At 48.5% G+C, this 19,596-nt stretch overlaps 1 protein-coding gene across 3 annotated transcripts; it reads right to left on the bottom strand.

The window, feature by feature from the left end:
* Positions 1–3,171: 3,171 nt before the first annotated feature.
* On the bottom strand, positions 3,172–15,454 carry LOC140629661 (melanoma antigen preferentially expressed in tumors-like). 3 transcript variants are annotated; one of them, XR_012027488.1, is made up of 4 exons: positions 15,399–15,454; positions 14,918–15,038; positions 10,454–10,753; positions 3,172–10,036 (listed from the first exon to the last, which is right to left on the bottom strand). XR_012027488.1 is itself a non-coding variant. In XM_072819183.1 (3 exons), exons 1-3 carry the CDS (start codon positions 13,927–13,929, stop codon positions 9,880–9,882), a joined length of 489 nt encoding a protein of 162 aa, XP_072675284.1. In that variant the 5' UTR covers positions 13,930–13,955; the 3' UTR covers positions 3,172–9,879. The 3 variants fall into 3 exon arrangements, 1 of the variants encoding a protein (XP_072675284.1); XR_012027487.1 differs by lacking the exons at positions 14,918–15,038; positions 15,399–15,454 and adding an exon at positions 13,898–13,955 and having other exon boundaries at positions 3,172–6,379; positions 6,674–10,036; XM_072819183.1 differs by lacking the exons at positions 14,918–15,038; positions 15,399–15,454 and adding an exon at positions 13,898–13,955.
* Positions 15,455–19,596: the final 4,142 nt, after the last annotated feature.

Raw genomic sequence — 19,596 nt, 5'->3', positions numbered from 1 at the left:
TAAAAATCAATTAAATGAGATGCAATCCAAACTGGAGGTCCTATCCTGCTAAAAGATGAAAGGGTCAACCAAGAAATTAGAGAATTAAAAAATTCATGGAAGCTAATGAGAATGAAGATACAACCACTCAAAATCTTTGGGATACAGAAAAGCAGTTCTGAGGGGGAAATACATCACAATACAAGCATCCATCCAAAAACTGGAAAGAACTCAAATACAAAAGCTAACCTTGAACCTAAAGCAGCTGGAGATGAACAGCAAATGAACCTTCCACCAGCTGAAGAAGAGAGTTAGTAAAGATTTGAGCAGATCTTAACAAAATAGAGACCAGAAGAACTGTGGAACACATCAACAAAACCAGGAGCTGGTTTTTGAAAGAATAAGATAGATAAACCATTAACCAGCCTTATTAAAAAGAAGAGAGAAAAGACCCAAATTAATAAAATCAGGAATGAGAATGGAGCGGTCACCAACACCAAGGAAATACAAAGGATTATAATAACATATTATGAGCTGAGCAGCTATACACCAATAAATTATGCAATGGAGAAGAAATAGACGCATTTCTGGAAAACCACAAACTACCAAAACTGGAGCAGGAGGAAAGAGAAAACCTGAAGAGGTCGATAACCAGGGAGGAAATTGAAGCACTCATCAAAATCCTCCCAAGACACAAATACGAGGGCCACATGGCTTCCCTGGGGAATTCTATCAAATGTTTAAAGAAGAAACCATGCAGATTCTACTAAAGCTGTTTGAAAGATAGAAAGAGATGGGATACTTCCAAACTCGTTATATGAGGCCAGCATCACCTTAATTCTAAAACCAGACAAAGACCTGTCCAAAAAGGAAATTACAGACAAATATCCCTGACGAACACGGATGCAAAAATTCTCAACAAAATACTAGCCAATAGGATCCAATGATACATTAAGAAGAGTATTCACCATGACCAAGTGGGATTTCACCGCGGAACGCAAGGCTGGTTCAGCACTCCTAAAACAATCAATGTGATTGATCATATCAGCAAGAGAAAATCAAGAACCATAGGATCCTCTCAATAGATGCAGAGAAAGCTTTTGACAAAATACAGCATCCATGCCTGATCAAAACTCTTCACACTGTAGGCATAGAGGGAACATTCCTCAGCATCTTCAAAGCCATCTATGAAAAGCCCACCCCAAATATCATTCTCAGTAGGGAACCACTGGGAGCCTTTCCCCTAAGATCAGGAATACGACAGGGATCCTGAAGTGGGATTCAAATCCAGAACCCGAGGATCATGAACTGAGCCAAAGGCAGATGCTTAACCGCTGAGCCACCCAGGCGTCCCTCATCTCTCACTTTCAACCAAAAGCTAGAAACAATTAAACTTAATAGGCATGTTGAATCCCTAGAGAAGAGGTCAAAAGCTTGGTGTGTTGTGCCAGTGAGCCAAATTGTGAATGTAAAGGAAAAGTTCTTAAAGGAAATTGAAAGGGCTATTCCAGAGAACACATAAATCCTAAGAAAGCAAAAGAATCTTACCACTTATATGGGGAAAATTTTAGTGGTTTGGATGGAACATCAAACCAGCCACAATATCTCAACGCAAAACTTAATGCAGAGCAAGGCCCTATCGCTCTTCAATTCTGGGAAGGCTGAGAGATATAAGGAAGCTGTAGAATAAAAGACTGAAGCTAGCAGAGGTTGGTTCCTAAGATTGAAGGAAGGAAACCATCTCTATAACATAAAAGTGCAAAGTGAGGCAGCAAGTACTGATGCAGAAGCGGTAACAAATTACCCAGATCAAGCTAAGACAACTCATGAGGGTGCCTACACTAAACAAATTTTTTTTAAGATTTGAGAGAGACAGCACCCACCCGCACACTCGTGAGTGCACAGTGGGGAGGGGAAGAAGGAGAGCGAGAGAGAAACTACAAGCAGACTCCACGCCGAGCACAGAGACCAACACAAGGCCCAATCTCACAGCCCTGAGATCATGGCCTGAGCAGAAACCAAGAGTAGGATGCTTAACAGACTGAGCCACCCAGGAGCCCCACAATAAATTTTCAACAGAGACCAAACAGACATATGGGAAGAAGATGTCATTTGGGACTTCATGGCTACACAAGAGAAGTCATGGCAGGCTTCAAAGGAGGGGATGACTCCCTTATTAGGAGCTCATGCAGCTGATGACTTGAAGTAGAAATCTAAGCCCATTTACCATTCCAAAAATCCTAGTGCCTTTATGAATTATGCTAAGTGTACTCGACAAATGGAGCCTGGATGACAGCACACCTGTTCACAACATGGTTTACTGCATATTTGAAACCCACTGTTGAGACCTACTGCTCAAGGGGGAAAAAAAAGATTCCTTTCAAAATATCACCGCTGACGATACACTTGGAGACACATTCTGACGGGAGTTGTACAATGGCATTAATGTTTTCCTGACTGCTACACATCTGCTCTGTAGTGCATGGATCAAGGAATAAGTATGACTTTCAGGTCTTATTATTTAGGAAACAAATTTTGGAGGTGCCTGGCTGGCTCAATTGGAAGACATGTGACTTGATCTCAGGGTTGTGAGTTCAGGCCCCATGTTGGGTCTAGAGATTTCTTTAAAAAACCTAAAAATAATAATAAATAAATTTGTAAGGCTACAGCTGCCACAGTGATTCCTCTGATGGATATAGGCTAAGTAAACTGAAAACTTCTGGGAAGGGTTCACCATTCTAGATGCCATTGAGAACACTCTCATGGTACCAATGCAGAAAAAAAATCCAGAATAGAGACACAAAAGATGAAAGCAAATTACTATAAAAAAATGACTAAATAATAAAGACAGCAAAAGACAAAGAAAGGAACACAATAGCAAAAGAAAACAACCAAAATGGCAATACTAAGTCTTTATCCATCAATAATTATTGAAATGTTAAAAATTAAACTTTTTTATTTTATATTTTAAAGATTTTATTAATGTATTCGTGAGAGTTAGAGAGAAGGGGGCAGAGATACAGGCAGAGGGAGAAGCAGGCTCCATGCAGGGAGCCTGACATGGGACTCGACCCTGGGTCCCCAGGATCACGCCCTGGGCCGAAGGTGGTGCTAAACTGCTAAGTCACCGGGGCTGCCCATAAACTCATTAAAAAAAAAAAGAAAGAAAGAAAAAGATGTATTTTTCCAGAGAGAGTGCACATGCATGTGAGCAGGTCAAGGGCAGAGGGAGAAGAGAGAGAGAATCCCAGCAGACTCTCTCCTGAACGCGGAGCCAGACATGGGGCTTGATCTCCTGACCCTGAGGTCAAGATCTAAGCCAAAACCAAGAGTCAGATGCTCAACCGACTGAGCCACCCAGGTGCCCCAGCATTAAACTCTTTACTCAAAAGCCATGGAGTGGCTGAATGGATAAATAAAACAAGAACCAGTAACATGCTGTCATAAGAGACTTGTGGTATATTGAAGAATACACACAGACTGAAAGTGAAGGAATGGAAAATATTCCATGCAAATGGTAACTAAAAGAAAGGGTGGCTCTGCTTATGTCAGACAAAATGGACTTTAAGTTAAAAATGGTCTCACGAAACGAAGAATGCCATTATGGAATGATAAAAGGGTTAACCCAGAAGTAAAACATAAGACTTGTAAATATACATGCACCCCACATCATAGCATCACAGTGATAGACAGTAATCCCCCTCACCCACGGTTTTGCTTTCCATGGTTTCAATTACCTGTGATCAACTGTGATCTGGAAGCAGATGACCCTCCTCCTTCTGAGGTAAGATCAGAAGGTCAACAGTAGCCTAACACTACGTCACAAGGCCTACGTTATTCACCTACTTCATCTCATCACACAGGCATTGCGTCGCCTCACATCATCATAAGAAAAGGGGTGCGTATGGTACAATAAGGTATTTTGTGAGAGAGAGACATTCACATAACTTTTTTTAGGCCATGTTGTTACAATTTTTTGTATATTAGCTTTATCGTTAATATCTCACGGTACCTAATTCATAAAGTAACCTTTATCATAGAAATAGATGTTTAAGAAAAAAACAGGATATGCAGTTGATCTGTGAACACCACAGGGTTGAACTGCATGGGTTCACTTAAATGTAGCTTCTCAAAGAGCTGCCAACATTAAGCCACAAGGCATTTATTTACAACCGCATAGGACCAAACTGAAGGCCTTTAGCACAGACGTCCCATCTGTTGTTGCCTTCTGAGTACCTAGAGAGGCTCAGTGAGGCTGCCAGCATCCGCCCACCACAGGAGGTCCCAGGACTGGGCAGGTCACATCATGTACTAATGGGGTGATTGGGCTGAACTCCTGGGGCTGGCAGGTAGAAGGCTGGGCTAAAGTAGAAAGTGCCCAGAGGGCAGAGACAGTGCCGCAAAGAGAGCCCCACACCCCTGGTGCCCTCATCCCTCCCAAGTCCTCCATGCAGTAGGTGTGACTGCAGGCCTTGGGCCCCTCCTGGGCTGGGTGTGGACTCCTCCTCCTAGTGGTGCCCTGGCCCCATGGCCTCCTGGAGGCCAGCACACTCAAGTTTGGCTACAGTAGCTGTTGACCATGGCTTGTGGTACACCAGCAGGCAGATGGGGCAGCTATACTGAACCTCCAAGATACTGCTGCCACCTTTAGACCCACCCAGTGACCTACTGATGAGCCAAGGCTACCAGGCTGCAGGACATGGCCATCTCGGGGCCACCATTCCTGTCACGAGCCAGTACACTCACGTAAGTATGTATACAGTACCCTGACCCTATCTTCTCTTTTTTATTAGAGTGCAGGTGGGCAAGTTGCGGGAGGGAGTGGGAGAGAGGATCTTAAGCAGGCTCTATGCCCAGCATGGAGTCTACACTGGGGCTTGAATTCATGACCCTGAGATCATGTATGGTCTACGTTGAAATCAAGAGTCAGATGCTTAACTGAATCATCCAGGTGCCCCCACACCCTTGAAGGTAGACTCCATTGGGCGTGGAGCCCAATGCAGGGCCTGAACTCATGACCCTGAGATTGAGACCTGAGCCGACATCAAGAGTTGAACTCTTAACTGAAGGAGCCACCCAAGCACCCCTATTTTCTCTTCTTTGTGATTTTTTAAATATTTCCTTTTCTCTAGTTTACTTTACTATATAAATACAGTATATCATACATATAACATAAAATATGTGTTATTCCTGTCGGTAAGGCTTCTCACAATAGTATGCCATTAGTACTTACGTTTTGGGGGAAGACAAAAGTTATATACAGATTTCTCACTGTTGGCATCCGTATCCACCATGCTGTTCTCAAGGGTCAACTGTACTAACAAACTAAATTCAACAGCACATCAAGAGAGTCCTATACCCTGACCAAGTGGGATTTATCCTTGGGATTCAAAGTTGGCCTCACACATGCAAAATCAATGCAAATCAATGTGAGACACAATACAAACAATGAGACACAAATATTACATCATCATCATTTCAACAGACGCAGAACATGTGACAAACTTCAACACCAACTCATGTTCAGTAAAACTTCTAAAACCTCAACACAATAAAGCCCATCTATGAAAACTCTACAGCTAATATAACCAGTGCGTTAAACCTGAAAGAACAAGGCAACGATCTCCACTCTCACTACTGCTACTCAACACTGTTCTGGAAGTCCTAGCCTGAGCAATCAGGCAAGACACAGAAACACAAGGTATAGAAGTCATAAAGAAAAAAGTAAAATTATCTATTCACAGGTGGAAAGATCATATATGTAGGAAAGTGTAAAGACTTTCCACAAAAACCTACTAAAATTCAGTAAACTTGCACAATATAAAATCAACATATAAAAATTGGAGACATTTCGAAAGACTAACAATGAAATATCTAAAAAAGAAATTAAGAAAACAATTCCATCTACCATAACAACAGCAAGAATAAAATACTTAGGAATCAAAAGAGGTGCAAGACTCGTATGCTGAAAATTATAAACACTGATGAAGGAAATTTTCAAAGACCCAAATAAATGGAAAGACATTCCAAGTTCCTGGATTGGAAAAATACTGTTAACCTATCCATACTACTCAAAGTGAAGCCTCCATCTCCTTGACTCCTTCTCACCGTCTCTCTCATTTCTCCGCCTGGGAGGGGTGTCCCCAGCTCTCCTCATATCTGGGTGCTTCTCAACACTCACCTATGAGTCATCAGAAGGTTCACACAGAAGCCTCAATTCCCTGATCTTCCCCACCACAACCCCCCTCAAAAAGAATAGGGGCTATAAAGGAAAACCCCAGTTCTGTCTACCTCCTTCAAAGGGAAAAACCTGGGGCTTCCCTGCTGGGAGTCTCTCCTGTGTCTCCGTTACTCTTCACACAAGTGACTTCTGACACTTTAGGCGTGAGGCGATTTTTCCCTGCAATGAGAACTCAGTCACATCACATCTCTGATACCATCCACCTGGAGATAGTGGCGGATCCCAACTTACCCGCCCAGTCCCACAAGACCGCCCCCGCCCTACTTCAGATGCCAATAGTAGTTAAGTCCCCAGGTTATACAACTTGTCTGATCTGGATGCAAATCAGAGGCTCCCATGAGCACCCCCTCGGGTTGGAGTAATTTGCTACAGTGGCTCACAGATCTCAGGGAAACACATTTACCAGTTATAAAAGGACAAACAATACAGATGAAGAGCCGGATGAAGACTTACACAGGGTGAAGTCTTGGCGGGGGGAGGACGTGCAGGAGTTTCTGTCCTTGTGGTGTTGGGGTACATCTAGGTGGAAGCTCTCCAAATCCCCTATGACTGGGGTTTTAGGAAGGTTTCCTCACATAGGCATGATCAATCATTCCATTTCCAGCCCCTCTTCCCTGCTCTGGAAGATGAGGGATGGGGCCTAAAATTCCAAGCTCGTAATCATGGCCTCATCTTTCTGGGGACCAGTCCCATCTGGGAGTCATCTGAGAGCACAGCCTGAGCCACCTCATTAGAACAAAAGATGATCCTAGCACCCTTATCACTTGGGAATTTATAAAGCTTTCAAGAGCCCTCTGGGGACTCCTGGGTGGCTCAGTGGGTTACCCTGCCTTTGGCCCAGGGCGTGGTCCTAGTGTCCCAGGATCCAGTCCCACATCGGGCTCCCTGGGCGGAAGCCTACTTCTCTCTCTGCCTGTGTCTCTGCCCCTCTCTCTCTCTCTCTCTGTCTCTCTCATGAATAAATAAAATCTTAAAAGAACAAAAGCCCTCTGTCAGGGATGGGGGTCAAAGACCAAATGCTGGAACAGAGGATGTTCCTAGTGTTATTACTTAGGAAATGACAAGGTTTCAGGAGCTCTGTGCCAGCAACTGAGGGCAGAGACTGATGCATATTCTCAATCATCTCATAGTGCTCCTAACTCCAATAAGCCCTCATCAGACTGGTATTCCTTCTGTCATTCTTACAGCGCTCCTTTGAAACCAGCTTTCTTACGGGTCTGCTGACTTGGTTTAGTGGGCCCCATCCTCTTTCAAAGCTAAGTTCTTGGAGAGCAGACACCCCGAATGTTTACACCGTCTTCCCGGTGAGAGCAGTTTCTGAACAAAACAGGAAGTCAACAAATATTTGAATAAATAGTTGAATGAACGCTCCGTGTTGATCGTATCACGTTCACCTATTCCTTTGATGAACATTTCATTGACCTCACTTTATAAACTAATGTTTTGAGAATTAACTCACCCAACTGCGTGTTGTTCAAAGTGGGAATACTGAAGCATAATGAAAGGGAAACTGGGTAAACAGACTAGAAGTACCAGTGTCAGGCGAAGTTGTCCTTTTATACGCAGCATCAGAACACTTGCACAGTGTCCATGTTTGACCAGTGCTTGTCGATTTCATGAAGAATTGAGCCCCAGCTGGACCCAGAAACAGCAGTCCCCACTGGAGCGTTGGTTGTGTTTTCTTGTTTTGATAGTTTTCCTTGAAGCCACACCATCCGGGAAATCCACAACCACAGCTCCAGGACAGATGCTGCTCCTCTTCCCCATCAGGTCAGCTGTGCGTTTTCAGTGTCAGGCCACTGAGGTAGAATTAGTTGACTCCATGTCGGCCCGCTGGGGTGGTTGCAACATTTCCTGCAACTTGGCGTGCACCCGGGCAAGTTCCACTCTGTTGAGCTTCCCCCACCTGTATTCATCCAAGTATACAACACATTCAGCAGGAACAGGGGACTGCACACGCTTCAGCTCCTTCAACCCTCCTAACTGTTGAAGCACGTTCGTGATGCCCGATGTGGAGATGACATGGTCGTAGAACACGAGCGAGGGGAGGCTCGAGCAGCAGCACAGAGCAGGCAAGCAGGGTTCGGAGCTGGGCTTCCTTCAGCCGGCAGCTGCACAAGTTCAGGTGCTGTAGAGTGCCAGACACCTCCCCCAGCAGAACCTGGAGGGGCCCAGGAACCGTGTGGGACAGGTTATTGCCACAGAGAACCAACTCCTTCAGGCGGGTGGCATGAATGCTCTGGGACAAGTAGGTGATGTCATTCTCAATGAGCCTGCATCCATTGATCACCAGCGTCTCCAGTGGTTTTGCAGGCCATTGTGGACAGACAGACACAGTCACTTCTTGGAAACTCGAGTGTCCCACTAGATACATTTGGGAAAGATCCAGAAATCTGGCCTGAGAAATTGGCACAATGCCTACCCGAGTCTGGATGCACATGGTGGGAGCCAGGCTTCTGTAGTGGTTAAGACCACAGAGTGTGGAGTGAAACCCATCCCCGCTGGCCATGGGACCTCTCTGTTTGCAGACTATGGAGTCAGGCACCTCTCAGCCTTAGCTTCCTAATAAGCCCCATCAACACAATTATCGCACATGCTCCACAAAGTGTGGCTGAATTAATGAAATTTAGCTATAGCTCCTACACATGGTAAAGCATAGGTTTTACTGGCTGGAGAATTTGGGAAGATGGTTCCCCATGCTTCTATTTACTCAAAGACCAGGCCCCAGGAGAACAGCTCTGTATTCGGGGGGGTAGGGGGGGCAGGCTACAGAGAAGTCTGTGAGACACAAAAGAGAGGAAGGAGTTCATCAAATCAGCTGAGCTTAGACATTGGTGAGGGGGCAGTTCCCTCCCTCAAACACCACCCTGACAACCTACCATCCTGGTTCACTTTCTCTACATAAGCTCTAGGAAGACGAGACCCTGAGTTTGGTCAGAGTTTCATATCCATTCTTAGCTGTCTGCTTGGCACGGACTGAGTGCGTGAAAATGAATGAAAGAGTGAATGACAGGCCAATTTCAGACCTGCATCTTTCTCTTCTATAGCAATCGACAGCCACTGGCTGGTCCAAGACCTCAGCCTTGCAGTCTGTGTCCTCAGTGACTCTGCGGCCTCACAGGATTGGAAATCCAGGCTTGTCTCTGCTCCGACGCAGCGGGGTTCAGGGAAGACTCCAGGGATCCTGGCCCCTGGCCCTTCAGAGGGACTTGTCGCACACTCACTCAGCATCTTATGCAGCTGGCCCGAGAGACAGCCAAAGATGAGATGGAGCTTCTAGAGGCGGCCCAGTGGACTCAGCAAAAAGAAACAGTCTGCAGGGAAATCCCAGGGGATGTCGTTCATGATGAGGTTGCCCAGGTTGCTCATTTACCCTTGCGCAGGTAAAAAAACTGGATTAGGTCAGAACGGGAGCAGAACGTACTCCTGTAATGAAGCCTCAGCTCCCGGATGGTCTCCAGCTCCAGCATCCCCAGGATCTCGACAAGGCTGAGGAATGGCACTTGGACAATGACCAGTGTCTGACAGTGGAGGCGCAGACCGCCATGGTTCTTCTCGACTCTCTGGAGTATGTACGAGGGGAACCCAGACAGGTGGAAGAAGCCGAACAAACCACCTAGGAAAAGGTCTCTGTGTATTTCCTCGGGTTCTCGGTGATGCTAAGGCTGTTCTTTGTAACTGGGTGTCAGCTTGTCCGCCTCCGGCTCTTCTAGCATGTGAGTGATGACAAAGGGTGCAGGAGTAGCCTCCGAGCACTCCTCCCAGTTGGAGTGCTCAACGTCATGGGTAAAATCCAGCACCTTCAGCTTTGATCTCCTGTGGGGAATGAGGAGGAGAGCAGACATGAGGAATTTCAGGCCTGTAGAGCGGGGCCGGCAGGAGACCAGCAGCAGCGGCAGACCCTGGGGACCCACCACTGTGCCAACCAGCAGCCCTGCCCTCTGCCGTCCACTACGCCTTCTAGGTGCCCTCCTTGCTTCCCCACATTATACGTTGCCGGGATACCACCCAGGAACCCAGCCACACTCTTAACCACCTCAGTAGCATGATCAGCTCTGAACTATGCCAGGACTCTCTTCACGGAGGGACTCTGACAATGGCCTCAGGGCCTCATGATGACAGATGCTGCACCACCAGGAGAGGCTAGCACATGCTTGGACTCCACATCCCTGAATCCAGCTCCCACTTCTGCAATTCACTGTGCCCCTACCAGCACCCCAACTCTCCAGTTACCTGGGCCAAACTGCGTTAGGAGGAACCAATTCCAGCCCATCCAGGACGGCTTCCAAGAGGTCTTGAGTTCTTGACTGATCTCTTAACGGTCCCAGACGGAGGCAGGGAAAGGGCCAGGCCTGCACCATTGCTGTCACAGTCTTCGTGTGTCCCCCATCAAAGGCTGCTGTGGACAGAGTTGGGAAAAGGCCCACAGGGAGCTCTTCCAGGTCACGTACAGCTGAGGCCTTCTCATTCCGCAGGCTCTGTGCTGCAAGATCCAAGAGATTGAGAGGGTCTTGTCCACTCATCTCCACCAACCTGGCACAAGGTTAAGGGAAAAGCCTAAGTAGATTTTCACAGTGCTCAGCCTCCTCCTGTTGGCACAGGACACTCAGCCTCAACCACCCATCTTAGCAGGAAGTGAGACCCTAGGCGGTCCTCCACCTCTCCTGCCATCCTACAACTTCTAGTCCTAAATCTTCAGCTCTTTCTCTGCTAGGTTCACCCAGTGTCCCTTAATACCAGCTAAGTGAAGGAAAACAATTATGGCTTCATCTCCATCCTTTATTGGACTTCAGAGAGTATAAATTGTTCCAAACCTAATTTCCTGAACTTTCCCAAAGATCATCACCATCTCCAAGGTGATTTCAAGGAGCCGGACAGAATAACCCATCTCTTACCCCAGTCCAGTGGTAAGAGGTCGGGTCCTGAGGTTTTGTTTGCCTTCTCTGGCAAGCAGAGCTTCTAAAACAGTAACGGCAACTTTCCACAAGTTCAGATCTGTCCTCCTTCCTGCTCTATGGAATACGTCCCTATTCACATTCTACCAAGCTCAGATCAATTCAGAGACTAGAAAATTATTTTTAAAAAATCAAGAAGAAAAAAAAATAATAAAAAAATAAAAAATAAAAAATCAAGAAGACATAAAAAACCCCTCTTATGGGGCTAGTGAATTTTTGACATAAAATGTCAGAAAAAGACAAGAGAAGGGAACATTAAAGCACCATCGTGGGGTGCCTGGGTGGTTCAGCTCTGCGGCTGCCTTCAGCTCAGGTCATGATCCCAGGGTCTTGGGATTGAGCCCCGAATGGGGCTCCCTGCACTCAGCGAGGAGTCTGCTTCTCCCTCTGCCCTTCTTTCCCCGCTTGTCCTATCTCAAGTAAATAAATCTTCTTTAAAATGTACCATCTCAGGTATAAGTAGATACAAAGGTCGTTACTAAAACATTACTAAGAAGAACTAATTGGTGTTCTTTGAACAGAATCACAAAGCATTTCTTCTAGGAACAAGAGCAGACTGACACATTTGAGAATCTCTCAGTGAACTTCTGATGACACATGGACAACTGAGCCTGAGTGCTCTCAGCTGCCTCCTGAAACCCTAAATGAAGTAAAGGAATAGCTAAGACCAGAAAGTCAAGGAGAATGAATTAGCCCCACTCTTCAAGAAAAGCCAACTTTTAGAATCTGAAAAAGGTGGATTGGGAAACTAGTGTGCAGACTACAGAAGCCAACACCTAAGCCTATACAGGTGTGAAATCAGAAATCAATTGCAGAACCCACGAGGCCTCAGGAGCAACAGCCGCAGGCAGGGCCCCAGGCGAGGGCCAGAGCCACCCGCCAGCACTGTGGTACTCGAGGAGGCTCTACAACCACATGCGTTTACCTCCACCACCAGCACGGCCAGCAATCCACACCCGGGCCCGACCTTCCTCTACTTCCCACCCCGACTGCTCTGCTGCTCCCTGGAGCAGTGCTCAGCCCTCACATCCCATGGCAGGCTGCTCTTCTGTGGGGCACAAGGGGAATGCGCTGGGGCAGGTTTGGTACATGAGCATTTAGAACCACCAAAACACTGGACTATGACCCAACTGAGCATGCTCCACTTATGTATGAGCAGGAAGGGGCACCTGCTCAGAGCTGAGGCCCGGGAGGCAGCTTATGGAGCAGGCAGGACAGGAGGGCACACCAGGCCCCTGTCACAACCACCAACTGTTCTGATGGCAGAGCTCCTCGGAAGCAGGAGGGCCCTTGCTGCAGAAGTGGCTGTGTGTGAACCCTCCCCTGTGCTTCTGAAATGTCCCATTTCTCTGAAGGAACAGCCCAAGAAGAGCCACATGCCTGGAACCCAGAGGGGTGTCTCTGCCCTTGCCCCTCCCTCATGCCCCTCTCACTCAGCAAAAAAGTCAGTCCAACTACTTGACTCCTCATGAGGGATGTATATCCTACTGATGGCTGCAGAGGACACAGAAAAGAGGTTCTCCAAAGGTCAGCAGTGAGAACTCCCACACTCTGAGGCGACCTCCATTGCCCTCCCCCTCAGCCTGTCAGCCTTCCTCCCAAATGCCTTTCTGAGGAGGAGCCATTCCCACTACAGCTGCTCCCACCTGAAGCCACTAAGCATCTCCCCGCTGCGCATCTGCACCTGAACGATCCTCATCAACCTCCCTCTGTAGTTGAGGTGGCTGTTTAAGCACAGTCTACTTGTCACACTGACTTCTGCTTTATCCCTTTGTGGAGATTCTCAGCCCAAGGCCTTGGGCCTCTGCCCAGCAGGTAGGAGGAGATGAGGCCTCTGGCTTCTGAGTGCAGCCAACAATGGGTCACTCCTCTTCTCCTCCACAAAATCCAGGATCTATTGCTGGCCAACTGACCACGTGCACCGCCTGAATGCACTTCACCTATGTGGGAAGGGTCTCCCCTGAGATTCCAGTGGCCTCTAATCCTGGGGAAGACTCAGAAGAGGAAGACCAGTGAGTAAATGATGGCCTTGGCCACTGCAGCTGGTCTTGGGCTATGATGGATACTCATCTTGTCCTCCCTGCATTATTTGTTGCAGATTCCCCTCAAGGTCCCTACAAACTCTGCTGTCCTCCTCGCTAAGTTGCCAGGTGGCCTTCCTCACACCTTCATCTCTAAAATTTCTGAGCCCCAGCTCACCAGGCCTCTTTTGGCAAGGGTTGTGGCACTTGTCTTTTTACTGTCACAACGGGGCAAGGGAATACCAAGAGGGTCCTGGATGAATCTCCTGGGAGTCAAACTTATTGCTCTTTATGCCCTGGTTTTAATTTTTTTCCGATTTTATTTATTTATTCATGAGAGACACAGAAAGAGAGGCAGAGACAGAGGCAGAGGGAGATTTCCCTCGGGGAGCCCGATGTGGGACTTGATCCAAGAAGTGCAGGATCACGCCATGAGCTGAAGGCAGATGCTTAACTGCTGAGCCACCCAGGCGTCCTTCTATGTCCCGGTTTAAAAGCAGCCCTATCCTTTCCTAACCTGGGTCATTCACTCCAACCAAGAATGGGGGCTCCTTTGCTTGCCAACTCGGTGCTAGACACAAAGAGGATAAAGTCTTCAGGTGGCAGCCGTGGCTTCTAACTCTGTGGGACTCCTCCGCTCACCAGTGGATAGTTGTGGAACCTAACCAACGTTATCACTTGGTGGGTTTGACAGAACTTACCTCACAAGATGCAGTTCTGGGCATGCGGTCATGTCATGTCCAACGGTCTTCCACCAGGGCCCAGAAGCATTACAGGAACGGCTTTATGAAACATATCCGAGCCACCTCTGTGGACAGCATGGGTTTGCTCCAGACTCCTGGAAGGTATCGTTCCCTACCCATGATACACCCAATCTTCTGAGATCTGCTCAGTCTTATGCCCAAGTAACAAGGCTGCTTTCAACTGCAGCTTAGACTCTGCTGCTCTGCAGAGAACTTTCCTATTCTGGGATACACTCAAAAGTCGAAGTCTTTTTGGGTTCAGTCAGTTAAGAGTCTGACTTTGGTCAGGTCGTGATCTCAACGTCCTAGAATGGAGCCCTGCGTTGGGAACTTTGGCTCAGGTTGTGATCTCAATGTCCTGGGATCGTGCCCTGTGTTGGGATCCGTGCTCAGCAGGGAACCTGCTTCTCCCTCTCTCTCTGCTCCTGCCCTGTGCTCTCCTTCTTTAACAAATAAAACCTTTTTTTTTTTTTAAGTGGCAGTCTTTTGTGTCACCTGGTATACAAGGCAGAGAGTGTTCTGAGATGTGGAATATGTTGTCTCCAAAACCTGAAAAGTCCTCTCAGGCATTGTGCTTCCTTCTCTGCAGGAGATTCAAGTGGTATAACTCATGTTTTACTTTGGATGATAGGACCCAGCATGTCCCCAACTGTTGGGGCACTCAAAATTGTTCTCATGTGGCAGATAATTGAATCTTCACAGGCATCTTCTCCAACAATGGAATGCACGTTTCTTACCAAGGCTTCCAATGTGCCAGACATTTCCTGTAATCTAACTCCATTGACAAGCTATCAGAGGAGCAAATCGGCACAATGTTCTTCAGATACCCAGGTGGTACGTGAACTATGACAGACTGGAAAGGTACAACCCTGGAGCAATGGGAAATGCATACTGTTGTCTGCTCCATGTGAATCCAAACGGTATCTGATAGGGATAGAAAGAAACACATTTGCCAACTAATGTTTGTATACCATGTACCTGAGAAGTCATGAATCTGGCTTGAGCGAAGAGACTACATCTGGCATAGCAGCCTCAGTTGGGGCTACTATCTGGGTGAATTTATGGAAATTTCGGCCAACCTCCAGGATGAATCTGGTTTCTGCAGGGGTAGACAGGTGAATTAAATGGAAATATGACAAGGACCATCACTTGAATCCTTTATATCCTTAAGAGGAATAAAATTAGGGATGCCTGGGTGGCTCAGTAGTTGAGCATTTGTCTTAGGGTCAGGGAGTGATCCTGGGGTCCCAGGATCCAGTCCCACATTGGACTCCCTGCATGGAGCCTGCTTCTCCTCCCTCTGCCTATGTCTCTACCTCTCTCTCTCTGTCTCATGTGAATAAATAAAATCTTTTTTAAAAACAAAGGAATAAAAAAAACACCAAACAAAACAAAACAACAAAAGAGTAATAAAAATATCCGTCATTCCTCCTGGATTGTGATATTGTTTTATACTTACTATTTTGACCAGGGATGGAAACAGGTACAGAGGCCTCCACTTGGCCTCCACAATCAGGATAGTTCTGATCCTACAAATGAAAGACGCAATGTGTGTTCTGCATGGATTTTCAAACATTCTATTCCATTACACATCTGCAAACTGAGTAATGTCACACGGTTACCATTGTGAGCTGGATCCTGACCTGGGATTCTATTTATTTGGCTCCCCATAGGCCCCATCCTAACAGTGAGCCACGATTATGTTTTGTACATCCAGAAACTAATGTTAACTCTGACCCTACATCCAACAATATTAAAATTCTTGGTATATTCCCCCTTCCCCAGTCCACTCCTCAAATTACTCCTAGAGTCCAATCCCCCTTGTTTATTTACATTTACCCAAATGTGGTAGGCAGCCTCCCAAATGGCCACAATGATTCTAGCCTCCTGGTATTCAGTCATTCCCTTGTGAAGTCCCCTGCCTCACTGAGTAAGGCAGACCTGTGACAATCTGTGACAATTACAATGTGTGACTTCCAACGTTAGGTCATAAAAGGCATTGTGACTTCCGCTTTGCTTCCCCTGGATCACTTGCTTTCACGTCATGGAAACACCCAAGTAGCCTTATGGAAACATCCATGAGGCAAGGAATTGAGGCCTCTTGTCAAAAACTTACTGGCCGGACACCGGGGTGGCCCAAGTCATGATCCCAGGGTCTTGGGGTCAAGCCCCACATCAGGCTCTCTGTTCAGCAGGGAGCCTGCTGCTCCCCCTGCTTGTGCATGTGAGTAAGCTGCCTTGGAAGTGGACATCCCAGGCTCAGCTCAACCTTCAAATGACTACAGCCCCAACCCACATCTTGTGTGCATTCTCAGAGACACCATGAGCCAGCACTATCTGGCTAAGCTTTAACTAGATTTTTGACCCACAGAAACCACGTGAGATAACAAAAATAGTCAATTATGCTACTAAGTTTTGGGGTAACTTATTGCACAGCTACAGGTAAAAGATATGCTGAATAACTGTACGAAAATTCCTGGAAGAATATTTATCCCCTTGCCATACATACATGGTCCTTTGTTCTGGGGACCTGGCCTCCTCTTCAAAGACTAGACAGTCCCAGGCCTGAACACTGACTAGAACTTGGCAAGGGATCATGCCTTTGTATTGAGCCGTCTTCAGCCTCCCATCATCCAGCCTTGATTTCTTTTGATAATAAGAGTACTACTCCTGGTGGCTGACCTTCCATTTTGTACGAAAAACACTGGGCTCTTCAAACCATTTCTGGAACCCTTTGTGGGTTGGTGCCTTGGCTGCCACTCCAACCTCATGGCTCACAGTAAATGGTGTAAACCTGGCCTCTGATGGTTCAATGCCACCGCCTGACCTCAAGTGCTGCAGGGTCCTGTCATCCGTTTCTATGACAGCCACTCTTACTGTTTGTCAGCACTGGCCTATGCACGTACCCCACCACTGAACTGTTTAACGACGCTGCTGTCCCTCTCATCAGCATATTCCTAGAGCCTTGGTAAATGATGTGTTTGTCGGTGCTTCCTGTGGAATATATCCATTTGCTTGGGTTTTCTTACCTTAGAAAGTCATCATATGTATCCCAGCTTCACAATCCCTGAGCGGTTTAGCCTTCAGCTGCCATCTGTCAGGGGTCCAGCAATTTCAACCTCACTGAGCACGGCCGTAGCTTCCTTTCATGCTTCTAGAAGCCATCCTTGTAGCAAGTTCACACAAACTCCTGCGGTCCCTGACAGAATGTCAAACCTTGTATCTCAGAAGAATACTTCCAAAGCAGTAAATTCACCCTACCCAATCTGAATCCCCCTCTCCTTTATCAAGCACCTATACTCCAGTCCCAAACACAGTCCCCAAGCTGGTACTTGCTGGTTAGGTCGTTCAGCCTCCTTAGGGTGTAGTACCTTCATCTGCCTTCTCAGCCTGAGCGCATCTCCTGCTCTGTTATGCTGGAACATAGCCCCAGTTACACACAAGGGGAGAAACTGGAGAAGAGGGCAAGAAGAGCAAATCCTGTCTCAGTGAAGGATAGCTCTGCAAGTATTCAAATAAAAGACTTTGATGGGGTTTTTGTTTCTTAGGGGGATGGTTTTTTTTTTTTTTTTTTTTTTTTTGGTTTTGTGTTTTGGTTGTTTTCTTTTTAGGTAGGCCTCATGCCCAGTATGGGGACAGAACTCACCCCCCAAAGTCAAGAACTAAGCCAAGATCGAGTGCAATGCTTAACCAACAGAGCAACCCAAGTGCCCTAAAGATTTTAGCTTTGCTCGTTTTGTTTTTAAGATTTTATTTATTCTTGAGAGAGACAGAGAAAGAGGCAGAGACCTAGGCAGAGGGAGAAGCAGGCTCCGTGCCAGGAGCGCTATGCAGGACTTGATCCCAGGACCCCAGGATCAAGCCTTGAACAGAAGGCAGATAGATGCCCAACTACTGAGCCACCCAGGCGTCCCAAGATTTTAGTTTTTAAGAGAGTGGGAGGGCAGCCCGGGTGGCTCAGTGGTTTAGCGCGCCATCAGCCCAGGGCCTGATCCTGGAGACCCGGGATCGAGTCCCACGTCAGGCTCCCTGCAAGGGGCCCGCCTCTGCCTCTGACTGTGCCCCTCTCTCTGTCATAAATAAATAAAATTTAAAAGAAACTAGAGTGGCTTGGCCCACTCAGTCCCATGGGCTCAGAGGGTTCAGGACGATTTCAGATCACAGGGGCCTCAATGCAGGTAACTCCATCGACACGCCCAGGGGCCAGTCTTTCCCGAACGGGAGGACTTTAGCACAGCAAACCCGCCGTGGCTGGGAGTTGAGGCTTCTCGGGAACTCCGCTTCCCTGGTCAGTAGGTCCCAGGCGGACCCTTAGCTGCTCGGCCCGCATCCCCCACGCCCACCAGCCGAGAGGAAGGCGTCCTGGCCGCTCCCCAGCAGCTCCCGAGGCGGGCTCTCGATCGCCAGTCGGCTCCCTGCCTCCGTGCGCCCGGCCCAGCACAGCCGTCCAACGCCGGGGTCCCCCTCGCTAACCACTTACTCGTCAGGACGCTCCCCAGAGCGCGTGGTGTGCGCGGGCTCGTGCCCTCCGTCCGCGGGCCGCCCTCCCGAGTCAGCGATTCAGCGCCGCTGACGCCCTGACCCTGACCGTGGGGCCTGCGCATCCGCAGCCCGAGGCGAGGCCCCGCGGGGGGGGCGGGGCGGGGGCGGCTGCGACCGGGCCTAGCACGTGCCCTCGGGCCTCGGGTCAAGGCGACCAGGCCGCGCAGGTGGCGCAGGCGGCTCGAGCCCGAGAGAACGGCTCCGCCGGCCCGGCCCGTGGTGCCGCCGCCCGCACCCCCGGGGCCGACCGTCCGCCGTCCCGTCACACCCGGGGGCGCGGGGAGCCTGGGCCAGGCTGCGGCACACCCCGCCGTCCCGCGGCCTCGCAGGTGGGCTCGGGGCTCCTGCTCCACGTGGCGAGGCCCGGTGACCCCGGAGCCCCCCGCCGCTGACAATGGCGACGTGGGGACCCGAGTCGTCCCAAGAGCCCGGAACGGAAGGCTCAGAGCCTGACCGCGGCGCCGCGAAGCTTCCTCTGGCTCCCACGGCGGCGCCGGGAGGGGCGGCTTCTCCCTGAGTCACGTGGGGTGTGGGAGGGAAGAGCCTGCGCCCCTCCCCGGGTCACGCGGTCGGCAGCGGGCACAGACCCGCCCCTTCCGTGGGTCACCTGCGGGGAGGGCCTGCGCTTGTGGGTTGTTTGGTGGCCAATTAGCCATCATAGAGCGTAACGCCCAGTGCTCATCCCGTCAAGTGCCCCCTCAGGGCCCGTCGCCCAGTCACCCCCACCCCCGCCCTCCTCCCCTTCCACCTCCCCTAGCTCGTTTCCCGGAGTTAGGAGTCTTCATGTTCTGTCTCCCTTTCTGACGTTTCCCACACGTTTCTTCTCCCTTCCCTCATATTCCCTTTCACTATTATTTATATTCCCCAAATGAATGAGAACATACACTGTCTGTCCTCCTCCGATTGTCTTACTTCACTCAGCATAATACCCTCCAGGTCCATCCACCTTGAAGCAAACGGTGGGTATTTGTCGTTTCTAATGGATGAGGAATATTCCATTGTATACGTAGACCACAGCTTCTTGACCGGAGGCTCCTTCCACAGTTTGGCTATCGTGGCCATTGCTGCTATAAACATCGGGGTGCAGGTGTCCCGGCGTTTCCCTGCCTCTGTAT

This window comes from Canis lupus (assembly GCF_048164855.1).
Source record: "Canis lupus baileyi chromosome 27 unlocalized genomic scaffold, mCanLup2.hap1 SUPER_27_unloc_6, whole genome shotgun sequence".
Classification (NCBI taxonomy): Eukaryota; Metazoa; Chordata; class Mammalia; order Carnivora; family Canidae; genus Canis; species Canis lupus.
This window is presented reverse-complemented; position numbering and strand designations above follow the sequence as displayed.